Here is a 20,048-nt window from a genome sequence, read left to right on the forward strand (position 1 = left end):
ATCAAAGCGGCTGTAAATACGCAGCGCAAATTACCCGTAGGCGGAAATACTATATGGTTCACCCAGGAGGCGTGGCAATCGTCAGCACCTCGGCAAACTATTCGAAACAGATACGAATTCCACTGGCAGATTGCCAGCCTCCGAAAGACTTGACGTGTTTGCCTAAATATGTTTTTAAACAAAGCGTATTTTTCTCGTTTCGTTTTTTGTTTGACGCGCTGAGCTGAAGTAATGAAATTATTTTTCGCATCAAGTTCAAAACATCCAGAGAAAAAATGAAAAGTATAAATCTGATGGCTGTCTAAAGAAAAACCGCAAATGAAAATTCCTTGACTTTGACATAGGTGAAAAAGTCGCTAAACGATGAATTATCTAATTGCAAATCTTATTATTGAGCAATGGAATTTGAGGCCTGTCAAATGGCAGACCGCTGATGAAATAGCCTTGACTTTGACATAGGTGAAAATGTTGTGTGCTGCACACTAAATAAAGCGGTAATGTATACAAATTTGAAACTAATATAAGCAAAATGAAACCAATTAAAATTCAGTATCAATTATGCAAATTGAGATAAAATGTTCTGGCTCTCGGTCATTTATCAATTAGAGCTGACAGCCTGAAATACAAACACAATGTGAGGCTCTTAAATTAGCTGGATATCTTTCGGATTTATATCTGATGAAAACACACCCACACACCTCATTCCTACACAGAAAGAAATCGGAATCTTGAGGGTATTCAACTTGAACCACACTGGAAGATTATTATTTAAAATCCTATGATATCATTTAGTAACATTTATTTGCACAGTGCATGGACCTTTGAATCCCCGGCTGTCCTCTGTAATCATTCGGGAAAAGTCATCAAGTAAAGTTTTCCTTCGCTTTTCTCGCTCGTTCTCTAGTTTCCATTTCCATCTGAATGTTTTCTCCATATCAGAACATCTCTTGTGCTCGCTGTCTGAGGAACAATGTGCACACTAATGACATTAATTAGGCAGAAAGTTTGGCCTCTAATTAGCAAACGCACACACAAACAAACGAACACGATGCGGCCAAACACAAACATGGCCAAAATCATTATCGCCAGATCCCCGCCTTCAACTTCCCAACACTTAAAACAAAACTCTAATCAATTACCCCAAGAAGTCTGTCCTACAATTACAAATGGGCGAAATTCGGTGAAGAGGACACCGCACACAGCAGACAGTCTGCTTTTAGGTAATTAGTGCATAAAGTGTTGCCTTAATTTCAGACAAGTTAACATTTCGCTTACATTATTCCCTACGTTGTTAATTATTTAAAAATCATGTCAAATGTGATTCTCGAAAACATTTCAAAGGGCAAGTTAATTAAAGTTTGCCAGCCGCAATATGATTTCCTCGCACGCAGCAAACAAAGTTTATGTTTGTGTGGGCGACACAGTGACGTAACGAGGGATTTGGATTCATGTTAAACGTAATGCCGAGATTTATTTATAATTCAGTTCACCCTACGTGAAAATCGACGGAAAAAACACAGACAGTGAAGCATTCGTTATGCAGCCGGCAACTAATTGCGCGGCCACCCATACAATCGCATAAGAGCAGATACACAGGAAGAAATTATCTAGTTTGCATAAATTTCCTCAACTCTTTGCTCAAATAAAAACTTATTTTTAGTTCATTCCTTTAACTTTCGGTGCATAACCTGTTTAAAGAGTGCTTTTTTTTGCTCCCACTCAACAAATCAACGCGGAAAGGGACAAAAGTTGAGAGGATGGCAGTCGACGGCCCACTGTGACTGCAGGCAATGTGTGGATATTTGATAAATAAGCAATGAGCGTTGTGTACTTGCGGTGGCAAGTGGAGAAAAGTGAGGAAGTAGCCCTGGGAATGCTGCAAAAAAAAAAGCCACACTCAGCAAATTTTTATAGCTCTTTTTCAGTTTTTGCATGTATGCAGAGCACTGAGTTTGAGGACAATTTGGAAATACACGAGAACATGTTAGTCGGGGAACGATCGGATGATGAGGGACACAGATATGTGGGCATCCTTTGGAGATTGACAGGCCCAGGGAAAGCTTGACGTCACAACGAAATTACATTACTCATACGCCATGTGCCCATGAGCAGCAGCAGCAGCAGCAGCAGCAGCAGAAAGAGCAGCTGTTGGGGGTTAGAAATGGGGGAATATCAGGCAACAACACGTGCATTTGACTCAACCCTGGGCGAAAATTTATATGCCACACTCCGAAAACGGAATCTTGGCCTCCAAAATTGCTAGAATTACAAAACTGCATCACGTATACGCCCCGTGCTGCACGGCAAACAACTTGGCAATTACAAGTCTCACAATCTCACACCCCCGCCCATTTGCAGCGGCTGTGCAGGCATTAAATCAACACTCTGTCACAATTCATTAAATTTAATTAATGCACCCACCTCGCTCTCGTTAGTTCAATGAGAATCAGCAAAAAGAAAGAGTGATTTGCATTTACATATATGATTTGTATTCATATGCTCATATCCACATCCATTTTAAGTTAAAGTCTTTAGATTACATGCTTTGAGGTAAATTAAAGACTTCAAAACTCAATGTCTATCTATTCGTGCGGCGATTTTGAGATTTTACACAAATTTTCACCTTGTCGTATGAAAATTCCCCTATCAGTCTGTGTTTTTGACATGTAAAGCTCTTTTGCAAGTACCCTTTTGGCTGTTAACTCGTTGCAATTCACCATTTTCTATTTGCCATTCGTCTTTTCACAGTTTTTCATGTTTGTCGAAGCGAAAAACATTTTCCACTCGAGCAAGTGCACTTGACAATGGCAAATTTTATTGAATGTAAAGCAGCAGCAGTCTGCGTAAAAGGGTTTTGCCCGGTATACCTCTAAGAAAAATTGTGAAGTTGAGCAAATAAACTATATCAAATTGGGGTTGAATAGCCCGTTTGATTTTATTTATGCCCTTTCACCTCAGCTAAGCTGTTGCTTCGCAGCTAAGTACATATATAGACCTCCATTAGCTGGCGCATAAATTCGAGGCACTTAGGCCACATTTCACCCAAAAATAGCTGAACTTTGACCTTTTCTTCGCTGTTTACATTCAATATTCTACTCACAGCGAGTGGAGGACTAAAAAAAAATATAAAGAAATACCCAGCATACCAACGAATTTGCACCCCGCGGTCGACGACGACGACACATTGCCCCACAATTCGTTGGCCGAGATTGAAATGCGTTTGGCATTTAACAGGTTAATGCAAAAATAAACACATCAAACAGCAGGCTGAAAGGCACGGAGGAGCTCAAATACCTGAGCGAACAATTAAAAGTTTTACGATCCAAAGTAAACAAAACGATGCAGCAGCGCCAAATTAAAAGGCGATTAAAAATAAATTAAGTTTACCCCGGCGATTGTTATAAGCCAAATGGCAAACGCAGCGGGACGAGTTGTAACATTTAAGTTGAATAATGTTTGAGTTTTTCACTTTTGCACCAGCACCACCCCCATCCAGCAAATTCCTCACCTCCTCACATCGAAATGTACACAAAGGTGAAGGTCGAATGCCGCAAAAGCATAACCACATCAGTCCATCCGAATTTTTGGCCCATGAGAAACATTTCTTTACTTTTTGTTCGCTTCCCCATTAACGAAATTTCTTTGCCAAAGATTTGTCATCGCAATGAAAATAATGAAATAAAACTCGGCGGTGACGATTAATGGTCAATTCAAGTGGGTGGAATCCGACAAAATGCTATCGGCTTTAGCGGATGCTTAGGAAACAGACAAATCTATTTATTTTCATTAAATAAATTCGTTTATATATAGAACTGTTTATTTGCATTCTTGCGAGTGGCGGATGCTGTTGAAAAATACGATTATTGGCTTTAAATGCTGTTAGAGAAATAGTTATGTAATTTTTTATGATTTTAAAAATCTGATATCAGTTTGCACAACTTTTACCCATTTAAGCATTTAAAAAAACTTCCAATTAGAAGTTTTGTGCAAATGGAAACCAAAGTCGGTGGTATATTCCAATTAAATGGAATACCCATTTCTCGATGAGGACTTTTGCGCCTAGCCCAATCTCTAATTGGAATTCTGTGTTTTCTCACCCACAATTTCTCTGCTTTCTCCGTCGCTTTATGCCATTTGGCGTTGCCTACTTTTCTGGGCGCATCTATAAAATTTACACCGCAGTGGCGCGCGTGTGTGTGGGCTGGAAAAGTGGGCGTGGCAAATTGGAAGCAAGAGGGACTGCTGCCCATGTGTCGAGTGTGCGGCTCGTAAAGTTTCCGGTTTTTCCCCGCACTTGTTGTAGTCTTTGATTATGTTGGAAAACCGCAGTTCAAGTTGAACCGCCGACCTTTCCTCATTCGCAGTTTCGAACTTGGTTCACCAACTTTGGCATAACTTTTTTTCCGACTCGATTCTCGTTTCTGACTCGCACACGTTGTTGATTTTTATTTTTATGGCATTATTTTGTTCCCTCGACCAATTCCTTATGCGGGCTGTGCTGTCGAAACGGTTTTTCATCAACTTTCGGGTGGATTTTCCATGCTTTTCCTCGGCCTACCCCGGTCGGGTTCGTTTTCGAGTTCGGGAAAAATTAAATGTTATTTATGCTTTCTCGTTTTGTTACCAGCCTCATTTTTTACGATATGCAACAATTTCTTCTTCGAGCCTCCATAAATCAGGCAAAGAGAGAGATTTACGCACCTTCTAGTGTCCGACCTTTTAAATGAATTTATTTAATACTCTCTAGGCTCTACGCTGCTCATTTGTTTTCATTTTTATACACGACATTTATTTTTATTTTCTCCCCCTGCATAACTGTGTGCTGATTTCATCTATCGAATTAAGAAAGTATCAGCTGAAATTTTGTTGCTGCCGCCTCATAAATCTGTTGCGTTATATAGTCTACATGCTTATACATTCCGTTCGGATTGAAAATAAAAATTCGCCGCACACAATATATATGAATTTAAAAGCGACAATGCGACATTAATTTCTGGGCACCATTAAAAACAAAACACCACCGACAAGTTCTCTCGGTCAAATCAAAGAAAATAGGATATAGGATAGGATAGAGAAATGAACTGCAGCGAGCGTCAACTGTCATTAAGTCTTAATGTATAACCATCATCATCATTTGCGTCTCAGTCGAAGAACATTTGACACTTGCTTGTCAGGCGTGGGCCAAACTCAATTAAGTGATTTTCTTTGATAAATTATTTCATATATTTCAAGAACCAAAAAAGGTTTCTATGGTTGCCACTAAGAAAAAAATAAATATACATTTTTTACCTAAAGATACAATGCTCGAAAAAGGATTTCTTCACCTCACAAATACAAAATCGACTTGTCACTTGTCAAAGTGACACCATTTAAAGTTAACTCATTAATCAAGCACCGCTGCTTGAAACGAGCCCTAAAAGGTTTTCACAGATTTACCAAGCAAATAATCGGGATTACACACTCAACTCGACACAATCACCTGTCATAGGTCGACCACCTTCAAACCAGAGCACTTATATCAAAGAAAACTTCTAGACACGGCCCAAATCCTTCTAACAAGTCCGCAAAAAAAAGATGGTAGAATAAAAATATGGCCCAAGTATAAAGGGGAAACTCATCAAATTGGATTTGTTGTCTGGGGCAACCAATCCACGGGTGTCTGCAACTCATTTCAGCCGATTTTTCTAATGCTTAGACTAGGGTTTAAATTTAATGAAAGCCCCTAAACAGCTAAGGGCTAAGACGGGCTGAAAACAAGACAACGGCACTCGGTTGAAGTAAACTAGGCACATTAACGAGCCCACGGGCTTAAATGCCTGTTCTAGGTCTTTTGCACTCTTTTTGGCAAGAGGTTTTGCTGGTTTTCGGTTAGAGGTTTCTGGGCTGCACGAACACGTGGTGCGAGTTGAGTAACAGTAAGCGTCACTTTAACGCTGCCAAACGAGTTTCCCTGGCCCAGGGCCATATTTGCGGACTAAAACTCGAGCCCACACTGGCTGGCAAACAGCCCCCAAAAGCTTTTCACACCCAATTGCTGGAACAACAAAACAACACACAGCCTCAGCTGCTGCAGGAAAAACGCTTAACCCGGCCAGGAAAAGCGCCCAGCACACAATGAATGCTGTGTATGTCTCCTCTTTTTGCCTCATTTTCCTCTTTCCCTTTCGAAAAACTCACCAATATGAGTTTTCTCAGTGTGTGTTTGTGTTTCGTACGTGCTCTGAGCTATTTTTTGTTATGTTTAACGCATACTCCGAATTATGATTACATTCTCCGCTCGGAAAGACAAACTCGTGTGTTAGCAGCTATCACCTACAGTCGAGATTCTATGAATAGGATCACAGAAAATGGTACAAATTATCAGTTTGAAAAATTCGGCAGTATCAAAAAGCTTACTTGAAAAATCAAGCTCTAATAATACAAATTTCATTTAATATAATGTAATCAGTTAGGAATGTTTATTAAGCTAACAATTCGATTTAGCCTGCCTCAACTGTATTTCATTTTCCCCAGTCCTTATCGAAATTGAGCAGACAAATGGCTTGCTTTCGACAAGCTTCCCAAGACAATGAGCCTTGTTTCTACGCATTTCAACGATTTAGGTAGGTTATTTCATTAAATTTCACAGTTTTCCGTTTCAAGGTAACAAGTTTTACGAGGAATTCCTCTTATGGCACGATTTCTTTTCGTCTATTGTCCCTCATCCTAGAAGCTCTAAATATGGTTAAGGGCGTTGGCTTCAATCAATAGCTGAAGGTCACACGAGAAGCTCACGCTCAGTTTTTCCCTTTTTATTTATTGTAGAGCAAGAACATCACACGAAACAAAAAAAAATGATAAGCGCCCTGTTGGGCACATTAATCATACGCCATGTGTTGCGCCTGTCGCAGAGCAATTAGTTTCAGCATTTACCGCTTGAATTATGCATAGGATCGTTCTGCCCTGCAGACTTTACATATATATATATATATACCGTGGCATCTTGGGCAGTAAATTGCTTTAATTGACAGCGGAAGTGCCCCGAATAAAACATTTTAGCGGCAGGCGTTAGAGTCTTGCAATAAATTAGCCATCACTTTTGGCCAAAAACAGCAGCGGATGCCTCCAAGGTCAACATTATGGCGGTGATTTCTTGTTTGTTTTGTTCTCTTTTATTTTCTTGTTTGGACGCGGCTAAAAAGAAATCTGTTGACAAGAACTTGAGCGGCATTTTCGGCCAAAATGACATAATTAAAAAGAAATAATTTACTGCCATTTCCTCTGTTGGCGCTTTAGCAAAGTGAAAGTAATAAACATAAATTAAAGCCCCGGGCATACCCAAGGATTTCCAATTCTCTAGGGCAAGCTGCTGACTACCATGATTGATGGCAGAAAGTGGAACGCAAAGGCTTTGTCTTACGTAACTCAAGGAGTATTTGGCATCCGAATTGTCATCAGCTGATGCCATCGAGAAATTAATGAAGCCCCACGAAATATGATTGATTGTTATGGATTTAGAGGGACAATTGTTGATCGCTAGAGCTCATTATGTTTATTATATTCCCTACACATCATAGGGAAGTGATTTAAAAGGATATGCGTGAAGCATCACAGCTTTATAAAAATTTGCCTATTCGCTTTTATACAGAAACAAACTACTACTAAGTTAAAGAATTGACCCAAAAAACTTAAACCATTTTATTTTTTCAAAAATCTGGGAGAATGTAAATATGTATTTATAGAATTCATTTTGTTGTACATATTCCGCCTTTGCCTATTTATTTAAAGTCGTTAAGCGTAGGAAAATAGCAACAAAAATATTTATACTGGCTGCTCGGAATTTAAGCCCGCGAAATAAAACATATGAATTATGTCCGCACATTAAAGAAACAACATTGAAAAATATAAAAAGACCGAATATCCGCGAGAAAAGAGACAACATTTTCTTCAATGGCGTCAAAGAATTTTCGGCTGAGAATTTTCACCGAAATGAATCACTTCACATCGAAGAAGAGCCAGTTGAACTAAGAGAAAAAAAATTCCCGCTCAATGAGTCAATGTGTCACATGCAGTCGCCACAATTATAATATTTATTAAGCTCGCAACAGAATCAACACGTTATAAATAAATAAGAGACTGTTGTTCTGGGCCAAAAATAGCAAAGATACATATCTCTGTGCATAGAGAGAGAAAAAAACCCGTATACAGTTCATTAACATGTAAAGATTGCAGCAAATTGCCAACACATTTCGCCTTGCTGAAGGTGAAGTTCATTAAAATTCCGCGTCACTCAAAAAGAATAAAACAAAAAAATGCCGAAAAACTAAGCACAGGCGATTGGGTGAAGGTCGTCTGAGGAATAGTTTGTATCTTTTTTTCCTCCTCCCTTTATTTTTGTTGAACATTTTTGTGGCATTCCCATCATGATCTTTATCTTCATCAGAACCGCCATCATCATCACCATCACCATCACCATTACTATCATCATCATCATCATCATTAGCTTTTGCTTTAGCATTGGACTTAGCATGTGCGGACAACGGCTGGAAATTTGTTTGTCCCGCTCGATTTGTTTATTTTTCTTGGCCAACTGATGGCGGGGCGTCATCCCAGTTGATGACGTCCAGCAATCCCCCCAATTCTTCCCACCCACAATCTCGACCAGATTTTGACCTAATCTGTATTTTGTTAGCCTGACGCTGCAAATGTGCGGAAATGCGTCGCACATACAACATTTGGGATTTGAGATTTATCTGCGCCGAGCCAAAGTAAATTTTGATTGGCGAATAAATGGAGGAAAATTAATTCGATTGGAATTTCGACAGATAAATAAATCTTTGCTAAAGTGGCTGTTGCGAAACTACAGGAAATGGCGACTACATTGTATATGGCCATGGCAAATTGACAACGCAAATTTATTTACCAAGAGGGTATGAAATATTCAGTAACAGCTAAAATGTATTAAGTTGAATTAACACGACATATATTCGGAAAAATATTTCATTAAAAATTTATTTCGACAGCAACCGAATGTACTTTTTTCTGGAATAATCGCAGCCAAGACCCACGCACGCATTTCCCATTCTTTCAAGAAATAAAGCAATTTCCCCTGGCCAAATACAATCCACCTTGATCACGCAATCACAACATAATCTGCCAGGCTAATGTGTTGTTATCGCCACTCGGAGTAAATTACAATGATGTGATGGAAAACCTTTGCACAGTTAAGCAAAGTGCAATCAAGACACAATCAATCAAATCAAATGAGAAATAAAATAATACCTGACTAACTCAACTTGGCTCTCACTTCTTCCTGGTTTCCTAATTGAATTCCGAGAACTTTCCCAGGAACGACTTTGATAACAGCTTAATTACTTGATAACCTGAGGACACGGACATGCTGGTCCTGTGGATTTATGTAATTACTTTGTTCGAGATACTTTCTACCAATGGCAGCACATGCGTACATAAATTACCATAAATCAAAAGGAAATATGGCATGCAAAAAATGTGAGGTGAAGGGAAAGTCAGTTGAGTATGATGATGAGTGGTTAGTTAACCACCGAGCAGGAGCAACTTTTCGGCCAAAAGTCAACGCTTGACAGTCATTAGTCATATAAAGGCGAACAGGCGGGACAGATATGTGGCCTGTCCTGATGTGGGTCCGGATGATAATGATGACAGCCAACACAGCGGTGGCACAAAAAATGTGAAAAGCCCAGATAGTCAGGGTCCTCGTTTTTCCGTGACCTCCCATCAAGATCAAGGACTGGCCAAAATCAAAGCCACAAAAAGCGAACAAGCAAGGCAACTGCATTTTATTGCGGCTAAATTTAACCTTGACAACGAACAAGGTTCGTCCTTAAAACGAGACAAAAACTTTTCATCTTATAGATTCCCTAAAGTCAAAGTTCTATAAAACCAAAGAATTTTAATGCTTTAATTTTAAAATATAAACATAAAATTCTTATACAAATTTCTGATAATATTAAACATAATCAACATTAATACTGCATTTGATTAACTTTTTTCTTACGGTGTTAAAGCACACAAAGAATGTGAACGTTATGCAACAAGAGAATAGAGCCGCAGAACCACGTCTAAAAAACTCGTGAAAACCCTAAAAAAAAAAGATTAACGAATTCTGTAAAAGGCTTTCCGGCGCTAAGCTTTTTATTATATATTTTTATTTAAAAGCCTATCCTGGGGCTTCCTTTTGTATCTCTACTTTGTTTGGGGGGGGGGGGACGGAAAAGGCAAGCGGACACTGTGCAAAAGGGTTAATTAAACTTGAGTAACGCCCACGTCCAAGGTGAGCAATAAATTTTATGGTTTCCCCTGTCTGCCTGTCATGCTCCTCTGGCCCGCTCTCTCATTTTCCCAGATTTTTCCTTGCTCAAAGTCCAAAGCTGAAAATCGGCTTCAGCTAGTTTCACTTGAAGTTGCGCTTCGGCGAAATAAGTGTATTTTCCAACATATTCTCTTTGTTATTTACCAATATTTATTTCACTTGTTGTTCTTCTTTAAGCGGCTTTGTGTGCAAAACCCTTTTGACAACTTTGAAGTGGCTCTAGAAAAGCAAATGAAAAAAGGACAATACTAAAGTAGACTTGAAGTTGCTGGGCATACGAAACGAACTGAAAGAGGAGAAACTAGAGAAAGGCCAAAGGAAGTAGAAATTGAGAAGCCGGAAATTACAATTTTATCTAGAGTTGGTACCGTGAACAAGTTTTAAAAAAATTCATATATGCCTATTGCTATATACATATGTCTATTGCTCAGAAATCACAAATGTACAACCAATCTTATAGAGTTCAAAAATTAAGCAATGGAAAAGTACGCTATCTTTCATCCTAATCTCTGACCTTCAGACACCTTTAGGCAATTTGACTATTTAGAGAATAATAACAGTGATCTTTTACAAATGTCATTGTGATGTTTATTCTAAGGTAATGCCGTGACACGATTCACCACTTACTCACATCTCTACTGCTATAACCCATACAAAGTCCAGCAAAGGCGTTTGCATTAAAATAAATTACAGAAAGAAGGGCGAGAAAGAGGATGTACTGTGTAGTGCCAAGTCATCAGGAGTGAAGAAGGAAATTCTTCAGCAAGGAAGTCCTTAATTTGTTTGCTTCCACCCACTTCAGCGGCGCCTCCTTTCCCCGCTCTTCCCATTTTTCTCCTCCACAGCACATTTCCATTTGAATTTTTAATTTCGCCACGCCCACATTGTGTGACACTTTGGGCATTAGTTTGACACCGGGTATCCTGCACACTGTTCGCAGCCAGGATATGATTCTCTGGCATCTATTTAAGTGAGTGCAAACTTTACCCACCATTAAATAACACACAGGGCAAACATTTTGCAAATTTCGAACGAAAATTGGTGAAGGCATGCCAAAAAAATAAAAAAATAAAAATCCAGGCAAAGCTGTGGTGTTTGGTGGAAAAGGTCCAACCAACCAGCCAAACACGCCTCATGAATTTTCCTCCCGAATTTTGTTTTGCAGCGCGAGCTGGTGAAAATTTTATGCAAAAGCGAAAAACACAGACACCAACAAAATTGCAGTGGAGCGTGGAAAACCTTCGTTCAGCGTAAAGCGTTAGTAAATAAAATTTTCACTGGCATGTGCAACAAAAGGAACAACACACGCGCAGCTAATAGAAGAATTTTATTTCATTTTATTTATGTAGTAGAATTTCCCTCTTATTTTTGGGTGGCTGGCAAGAGCAAACGCATTTCAGCTCGTCTGTTCGTAATGGTCGGAAGTTGATTTTAATTTAAAGATTAGCATTGAATTATTTAACAATCCTGGCAGCAGCAGGAGCAAAAAATTTGAATTATGTGCCATAGAAAATTATTCGGATGGCAAAATGGAGAACGGAGAATGAAGAAGAAGGCAGCACAAGGACTCCAGGCTCCAACATTGATAAATGCGAGGAAAATTAGTGGTTCATGGCAGGGTCGTCAGTGCGGTTCGTTTGCTTGATTGTTTGCTCACTTGTTGCCGCCTTTGGATCCTTTGTTCCCACTTCTTAATAAAAAAAAAAAAAATTATGCAAAGCTAAGTTTGCGAAATGTGGGTGGAAACAAAGAAAAATAGCAATTTGTGAAATGGCGGGGAAGTTGTTTGCGTAAATAAACAATGGCAATGAGTTCATAGAAGAAAAGAGTAGAGAAAAACACAAATTTAAACTGCCTAATAACTTTAAATTTCTAATAATGGATTGTCAAAACGGAAATATTGCCCCAAATCTTTTTTCTATTTACCAAAACTAGCCTTGGATTGGCCAACAGCAATTAAGCGCAAAGTGTGCGCTAAAAAACCGCACAACGTTAAACGAACGAAATGAAACGTCACAGCCAAGAGAATAGTAAACACAACCACAGTGGCACATGCCAAACACACCCACTTTCACCGCCCCCATACACACATATTGCCCGCACACACACTAACACACCAGAGTGTGCACACATGGAAAGGCAAACAACAATACAAACAGCGAATACGGCAAATTCACGAAACCAGAACGCGACAATTGCGCTTTGTGTTTGCGGAAAAAGGGGACGGAAAAACGGGGGTGGGGCGAGAAAAGAGTGGAAAACCGGGGCGTGGATTGCTGATGATGGCAGGCGGTTGTCCTTCAACAAAGTTGACCTTGCACTTGCCACTTGCTGCTGCTGGCTCAGTTTTCCTGCGCCGGAAGTTGATTTTTCCCCCCATTCATTTCCCCGTTTATCTCTGTCGCCCCGTTTTCTTTCGCCCTTTTGGGTTTTCCCCTTTTTTTTGCGGTGTGCAAGGATGCGGCAGGACCAGATAAACACACGCTCACACACACACACGTACACGCCTCACTGCGCCCACGTGCCGCATTGGAAAGTGCGTGAAAGTTGCCCCATTTCACTGGCACTCCAAAATGATTTTTAATTACATATTTTGTGGAATGCAGCAAACAAACCGAATTTGCATTCAATTTTTTGTTCGCTGCTGTAGTTTTTTGGCGCAAAGCCAACACACAAATTGTTATGTAAATCATTCGAATGCATACAACAAAAAATAAATAATACAATATTGCTATATGCATGCCATTAACGACACTAATGCAAAAAAAATTCCATGCAGAATTCAAAACTAAATTCTTTTCGTTTCCCTAATGTATTTAATTTGTAATGTTTTTTGTGCATTGCAAAGCAACGAAACCCAAAAATGTTCAATAACAGTGCTGGCCCAAAAAAGTATGCTACACTTTGTTTTCAATGCCACCACGGCCAGGAAGCAATTTTCATTGAAATTGTTAAGCAAATAGTTGCAGTGTTTGCTGCAGATATTCCACATGAAATAGCTGCTCGTACTGCGAAATTCAGCAGATCATAAATAAGCTCTCTTCGCTGCCAACCCCAAACAATTTTATTAGATTACTTCGCTCGACATTTTCAGCATTTTCTTGTTTATCTCAGTGCGATGGCACTTTTTCATTTTCTCGTTAAGTGGAAAACTTCTTTCGATAGTTGTCCTCACTTTGTCGTGACAGATAATTGATTACGCTGCCGTATTTCGAATTGATAGCAGCAAGTTTGCGACACTTTTTGATTGATTATAAGTATTTGTAAGAAGCGTAAAAAATATAAGGAGAGAAGAACCTTTTTTTTAGTTTACCCACAGATTTTCAATGTTTTTCGCTCGTCGAAACTCACCTGGAAAATAAAGAGGAGATAAAAAAACAATTAGTAAAGCGAATTTAATTAGCTATAGACCTGAAATTAGCCTGGCTTGAAATTATGCAATTAACTTTTAATTGAGACAATTTAAGCAATTAATTTAATCGCGCGAAGCGCTACTGCATCCGATTATTTTCATTAAAAGCTCGTCTCCTCTTGGCCACAAAGCACATTTGATGCCTCATTTAATCGGTTTATATCGAGGCCACCCAAATCAGGCCAAAAACTGTCAACAAAGCAGCTTACCACCCACAAATCGTCACCTCATTTCGGGCCAAATCACAAAAACTTTCAACAAGTCACGCATTCAATTAAAAGCTTCTGCTTGCTACCCAGTTAAGCAGAGTTTTCCTCGTATTTTCCCACACTTTCCGCAGCCCACTCCCTCCTGATGATGACTCAGTGTTAATGTTTGCGGATTATAACGCGCCCAGGCTTGAGAAATGAGAGTAAAGATATATATATATATATATATATAAAAGAAAACAGCTCGCATTTATGCATTTAATTATTAACTCGCTCCCTCTTACGTTATGCTCGCGGAATAATGCGAAAGTTTTCCCCACTTGGGCCAAAAGTTGCAGGCCACATTAGCAATTGCCTCGAGGACTTTTGCATGCTGCAATTTCTCCTTCGACGGAAAAAAGACCTTGAGATGTTCGGGTTTCGCTTTCTTAAGCATTACAACATGTGGGCCAAATTCCGTTCTTGCAAAAGTTCCCAAAACTTGGACAACTTTCAATTAATTGGCAATTAATTTCGACTAGCGAACTTGGATGGACACTCCATTCTAGACGAAAAGTTTATTAATGGTGTGAAAATTCATTAAATAGAATGTTTCGAGGGTCGATACTCGTAGTGATGGGAAATTTAAAATGGCTTTTTGTAAGCATTCAAAAGGCAACAAAATGATCCAAATTGCTGGGGCACTTTAAAGTTTGGCAAAAAGTTTCGCCAATGGAAAAGAGAAGTAGGGAAAAGTACAGATTTTCATTGTATTGCGCATTGAAAAAATGAAACTAAATTGCTTTAAATTCTTTTTGTGTTACTTCATATTATAGCTCAAAATTTGAACTGAATTTTTTTTAAGCTTCTAAATTTTCGACGTAACCTTTATTTTCTGCCCACTTTACCTCCTTTTCATTTAAATCATGCTCCATCTTTTAGATGCCAGAAAATTGCAAAAGTTTCCGCCCATGCAATCAACTTGCTTTCCCGGACTTTTCTGACCTCCTGTCATTGGAAAAGCAACTAGAGTTTAACTGGCCCCGGTGCATGGAGTTTGTAAGCTGAATACAAAATCGAAATATTTTAATAATGTAATGAGTGTCTTAGATATGAACTGAATTGAATGACTGACTGAATGCAAAAGTTGGCACGGCAAGAAACCTTGACTGCTAGTCGGATTTATGGCTTGAAAATTGTTTATTTCGATTGAATATTCCATAACATGCAGGTTGCAAAGAGAGAAGAGCTGCTTTCGCTCACCGCCTGTGGCACAGATTTTCCGCTCACCATTTTCCATTTCCCATTTCCCATTCGGTACCCCATCCATTATGAAAGCCCTGCTCTGCGGAATTTGATTCTGTGGCAGCATCTTACAAGCACAAAAGCACGAAAGTCTGGCCAACTCATGCCAAAGTCTGGTAATTGCCAACACACACGTTTTGGCACAAGACTGCGGAGCTCAATTTCCAAATGGCCTTATGCAATTCATAGAGCAAACAAATGACCTAACTCGTGGCTGAAACTGGAACGGTTGAGATGTGAGAACACTTGAGCAAAATGGGTGCTAACGAGGAGTAAACCAATTTATATTTGAATAGGTTTTTAGAATTTGAAATATTTTCTTTCAGTGCAGGGAATATAACTTTCAGGAATGCACACGAAGCAAACAATTTTTATTATGAGCAAATTGTGCACACAAATCGATCAAACTCGTAGCGACAATTCTTGGCAAAAGCCGGATGGCATTTCCCAAAACCCACCCATTGCACCTACACAATATGCAATTCTCGTTTTCATCTGACTGCAGGGCAACTTTGCCCGGCTCAATATGCAATTCTTGGCTGCCAGCAAATGCAATCAAAATGGAAGGGAGCGAGGAAGGGAGGTATGAAGGTAGAAGGTGGACCCAAGACGAAGGATCGGAATATATCCCTCCTCGCAGGCGGCAATTGCATTGAAACTTATTTTTATTGACACTTTCTTACGGCCAGGACCCCGTACGCCCTCCTCCCTCCACGCAGAAGTTCAACATTTGCATATCGACCTCAATGGCCTCATTGAGTATCATTCGCAAAAGGGAGCCGCAGACCCACAAACACACTTGAATAAATCAGACAGTCTGGCAATAAGGGTGTTCATTACACGCAGAATCGAGCAAATATATGCGACGGACACAAGTGGCTGTTAATATTTGCCACGGCAAAACGTTGATTGGCAATGAAGTTGCGCATAAGAGATTTCTGCGTGAATAAAATGAGTGCATTTCCAACCTTAATTGCATTTAATTAACTTGAAATGAATTCAAAAAATTGATTATAAAAAATGTTACACATGAACATGAGCACAACTTATTTCATTACAAAATTGCATTCAAGCTGCATTTGAATTTAAAGCACACTACATTTCTGTCATTTAACTATGACATCTATATACCCAGCTAAAGTTTTAAAGTCACTTTTAAGGACCCTCCACAAACTATCAAATGCAGCGCTCCTGATCGACACTTTAAGCTTTTTGCCTCTCGGTTAAAATGTATACAAAAAGCGCACAGCTTCTGTTGGCCATAAAAGTTTTCAATAAAGTTGCAGGCTTAAGCCTAATCGCCCCGCCAGCCAAAAGAACCCCAACCGCCCATTCGTCGCCTGGAATTCATTCCGCCAGCTGGACGCAGCTGCAATTTCGTGGCTCCTCTTTATGGCTGACCACGCCCATCATTCTCGAACCCACTCACACGTCCAGCCAGCCGCCCACTTTCACATATAACACACTTTATTATCATGGCCATAAAACGCTGCAATGTCCAGGGCAATGTTTCATCGCAGGCATTGAGTGGTTTTGTGTTTGGGAATTCAAGACGATCCCTGCTTTTGACCAACGTCAGCAGAGGGAGAAATGTTGATATTAAAATGAATCCAAACCAGTATCTTGGGGGATATACGAATCTATCTAATCAGAACTGATATAAGATATACGATTACACACACTCACACCTTTAAATAGAGTTTATATTAGCAAAGCACGAAAGCACTGTGAACAGTACGAAACACCCTGCAAATGAATTCCCCATCTTATTACTAGCCTAATTTCTGCGAGTGTAGGTGGCTCACCTAAACTCCTCTTGACCGTGGCACGTGGCTTGTTGGAGCCGCTGTTCAACGTGACCGCAATGGTGGCCGTCGTCCTGGGCTTCTGCGGACCCAGTGGCTTGGCAACTACGGGAAATGGCTTCTGCTGGCGTATCAGGTTCGGTTTCATACACTGCATGTGATTCTGGTTGTGGGTCCGGGTTTGTGTACTGCTCTGGGTCTGGCTCTGCGTCTGGGTCTCCTGGCTGCTGGTGGCACTGGGCAAAGCCGATGTGGAGACCGAAGTGCTCGACCGTTTGTAGCCCTCGGTGAGGAAGGCCGGCGGCGGTGTGATGGGCGGTGCCGGGATGCACATGTGCTCGTCCACCGGCGAACTGGCCGCCGTACTCGGTGCAGTAATGCATTCCCGAATCCTCAGGCCGCCGGGCTTCAACTGATTACTGCTGCTGCCGCTGCCGCCACTGGTATTAGTGGGCACATTTGTGGGCGGCGTGGTGGTCTCATTGCAGTAGAGCTCCAAATGGTGCTTATCGCATCGACGCCGTCGGCGGATATTCGGTGCTATGGTCTTCATTTTGGAGCCATTTGGGGATCCATTGGGGTAACCATTGACCTGCTGGTTGAGGGACGGTACGCCGTCCTTAGAATTCAGGCGGATGTAGTGGACGCGGAATATCCGCAGGGGCTGGTTGTTCTGTTGCTGTTGCTGCAGCTGTTGCTGTTGCTTTTGCTGCTGATGCTGTTGCAAGTATTCCTTGTACGTTTGACGTCGCTGCTGTGGCAGCTGTTGCTGCAGTAAATGCTGATGCTGCTGCTGTTGCTGTTGCAGTTGCTGTTGCTGCTCCTGTTGCAGTAACTGTTGCTGTTGTTGTTGCTGTTGCGGTTGCTGGTACTGCAGCATTTGTGTGACCAAAGTGGAGTGATTTTCTCTAGATTTGATCAGTCACTTGCTTATATTTTATTGTAGCGTGGTGCGTACTTCTTATTGCAGCATTTGTGAGTTGTCAATTCAATTGAGTTTAAAATATTGTTTTATCTCCAATAAATACTGTACTTGAGTATCCAATGTATGGTGGTTATATTGAAATTTACTCGGCTTTTGTTTAATATTTAAAATATTGTTTTTGTCCTCAATACGTACACGTACAGAATAAGCTTTGTATATTATTTATATTAAATTTATAGAAAATAGTAACTTTTATATATATATACGCTTTATAGTTTCATATATGCTGCATAAATATTAGCTATATGTGTGTTATATATATATATATATATATATTTCTCTGTTCAAAATGGAAGCTTTCAATTGCGGCGTTTTGTAACTTTGTTTGCTTTTATTTGTATAGTGTTGCTGTTTTTGTTGGTTTCGTCTTATGTAATTAACAAATATTTATTTAGTTGACTTGGTTGAGCAGTTGGCTAATTGTTAATTCGCTTTTGTCACATTTGATTTGATCTTGAAGCCTTTGTATATATTTACGTTGCTTATTGGTTTATGGTTTTAAAATAAGTTCACATTAAATGTAGTTTTGAAAGCCTCTTTAACGCTTGTCTTTTTTAGTGTCTGTATACAGATATTAATATATATTTGTCACGTATATAGTTTATAGTTTATTTCTTTGTAAACAACAACGGACCCGCGTAGTTGACTTTAATTTGATGCTTTTGTTAACCGTTTAATTATAGAGATTTTTAAAATCGTAGTATCTTTTTTGTAGTTAGAGTTTGATTCAGGAAACAAAATCTTCTTTTTTGGCTTTAGTAACTGCTGTTTCAGTTTCGATTTTTGGCTTTTCTGTAAAATATTTTAATTGTAAATGATGGGAAATCTTTTTTTACGCGTCAAGCGGAAACTTCTTTATGAGCTTTTCTTCTTTCCGTCTCCTCGACTTCTGAGTGTTTCTGTCACGCCCATTGAAATTGCTAATCAAACAAATGACTCGGGAGGTTTATCCACCCCCATTTACTTTGTGGTATTATGTAAATGTGTATTTGAAAAAAAAAAGAAGGAAAGCCAAAAATTAATGGCATGGCAGACGAAATGTTGGGGCAGGCTGTTGGCAAAAAGTTGCCATTGATGCCGAGTATCGGGTATTGAGTATTGAGGCATTGTGGCATTGTGGCATTGACTTGGCATATTGGCAGCACTCGAACGTGACTGAAATATCGGAAATGTTTCGCAATTAAGTGTCGGGATACGGAAAACAAAAAGGAGTGGGCAAATGCTGAGAGCAAATAATGTAATTTTGATGTTATTTGCGGTTTGATGGGGATTCAATTATGAGAAGCTCTCCATATGTTTGCCTCCTGGGAGAAACGGGGGAAAATGCGGGAAAATGCGGGAAACAGCGAGACAAATGAGCCATGCAGGCCGAAAGAAATGTCCTGTCATCGCAGCACTTATCCCTATGGATAGAAAAAATCGTCGTTGTCTGCAAAACGACAGGGAATAAATGAAAGCGAAAGTGAAATTCCAATTCCTATTTGAACTCAAGTTGCCAGCGTAATAAGCCAATCAATTCAGTGTCGGATGAACTGCTTCATTAATTTCACTTGCACCCGGAGATCCACAGAAAATGGAAGAATTATGGTAGGACCACTCGCACATGGCACAAAAGTCACGTAAGCCCGCTTGGAAAACTCGAAGGGGCAGCGCAGCAAATAAGCCTGCTTAGCTAGCCCCTCTACATTTTCTTCTTCTTCCTTTTTTTTTGGTTCTCGTCCCTCAAGGATACTTCAGCAAATGGCATCCATATCGATGGCCATTTGCTTCAGTTAACCCAGCTGGTCCGTCTTCGCCAACCCGGGATATTATTATTTATGTATCCCGCAGATACACGGGTCAAATTTCGCTCTCAGGTGCGTATTTTTTGTTTACGAAAAATATACAAAAATGTACACTGCTCTCATAATTAAAACCTAAAATCATAATTATGTTTCTGAAAATGATTTGATTTTGATATTTAAAAAAGGGTGTCCGATATTTTAAAGTACATTTTATAAATGGCCAATATAGTTTAAAAAAA

At 39.8% G+C, this 20,048-nt stretch overlaps 1 protein-coding gene across 9 annotated transcripts in view; it reads right to left on the minus strand.

The window, feature by feature from the left end:
• The window catches only part of CG32264 (uncharacterized protein), a 91,634-nt gene that overhangs the window by 10,130 nt on the left and 61,456 nt on the right, over positions 1 to 20,048 (minus strand). Inside the window, exon 2 of one of the 9 annotated variants that reach the window (NM_168039.3) lies at positions 17,041 to 18,817. The exons of the other annotated variants lie outside the window; for them this stretch is intronic. Within the exon in view, the coding sequence (NP_728898.1) occupies positions 17,041 to 17,920 (880 nt within the window). The 5' untranslated portion in view covers positions 17,921 to 18,817. The remainder of the gene's footprint in view (positions 1 to 17,040; positions 18,818 to 20,048) is intronic. 9 annotated transcript variants of the gene reach the window in all.

This window comes from Drosophila melanogaster, chromosome 3L (genome assembly GCF_000001215.4).
Source record: "Drosophila melanogaster chromosome 3L".
Classification (NCBI taxonomy): Eukaryota; Metazoa; Arthropoda; class Insecta; order Diptera; family Drosophilidae; genus Drosophila; species Drosophila melanogaster.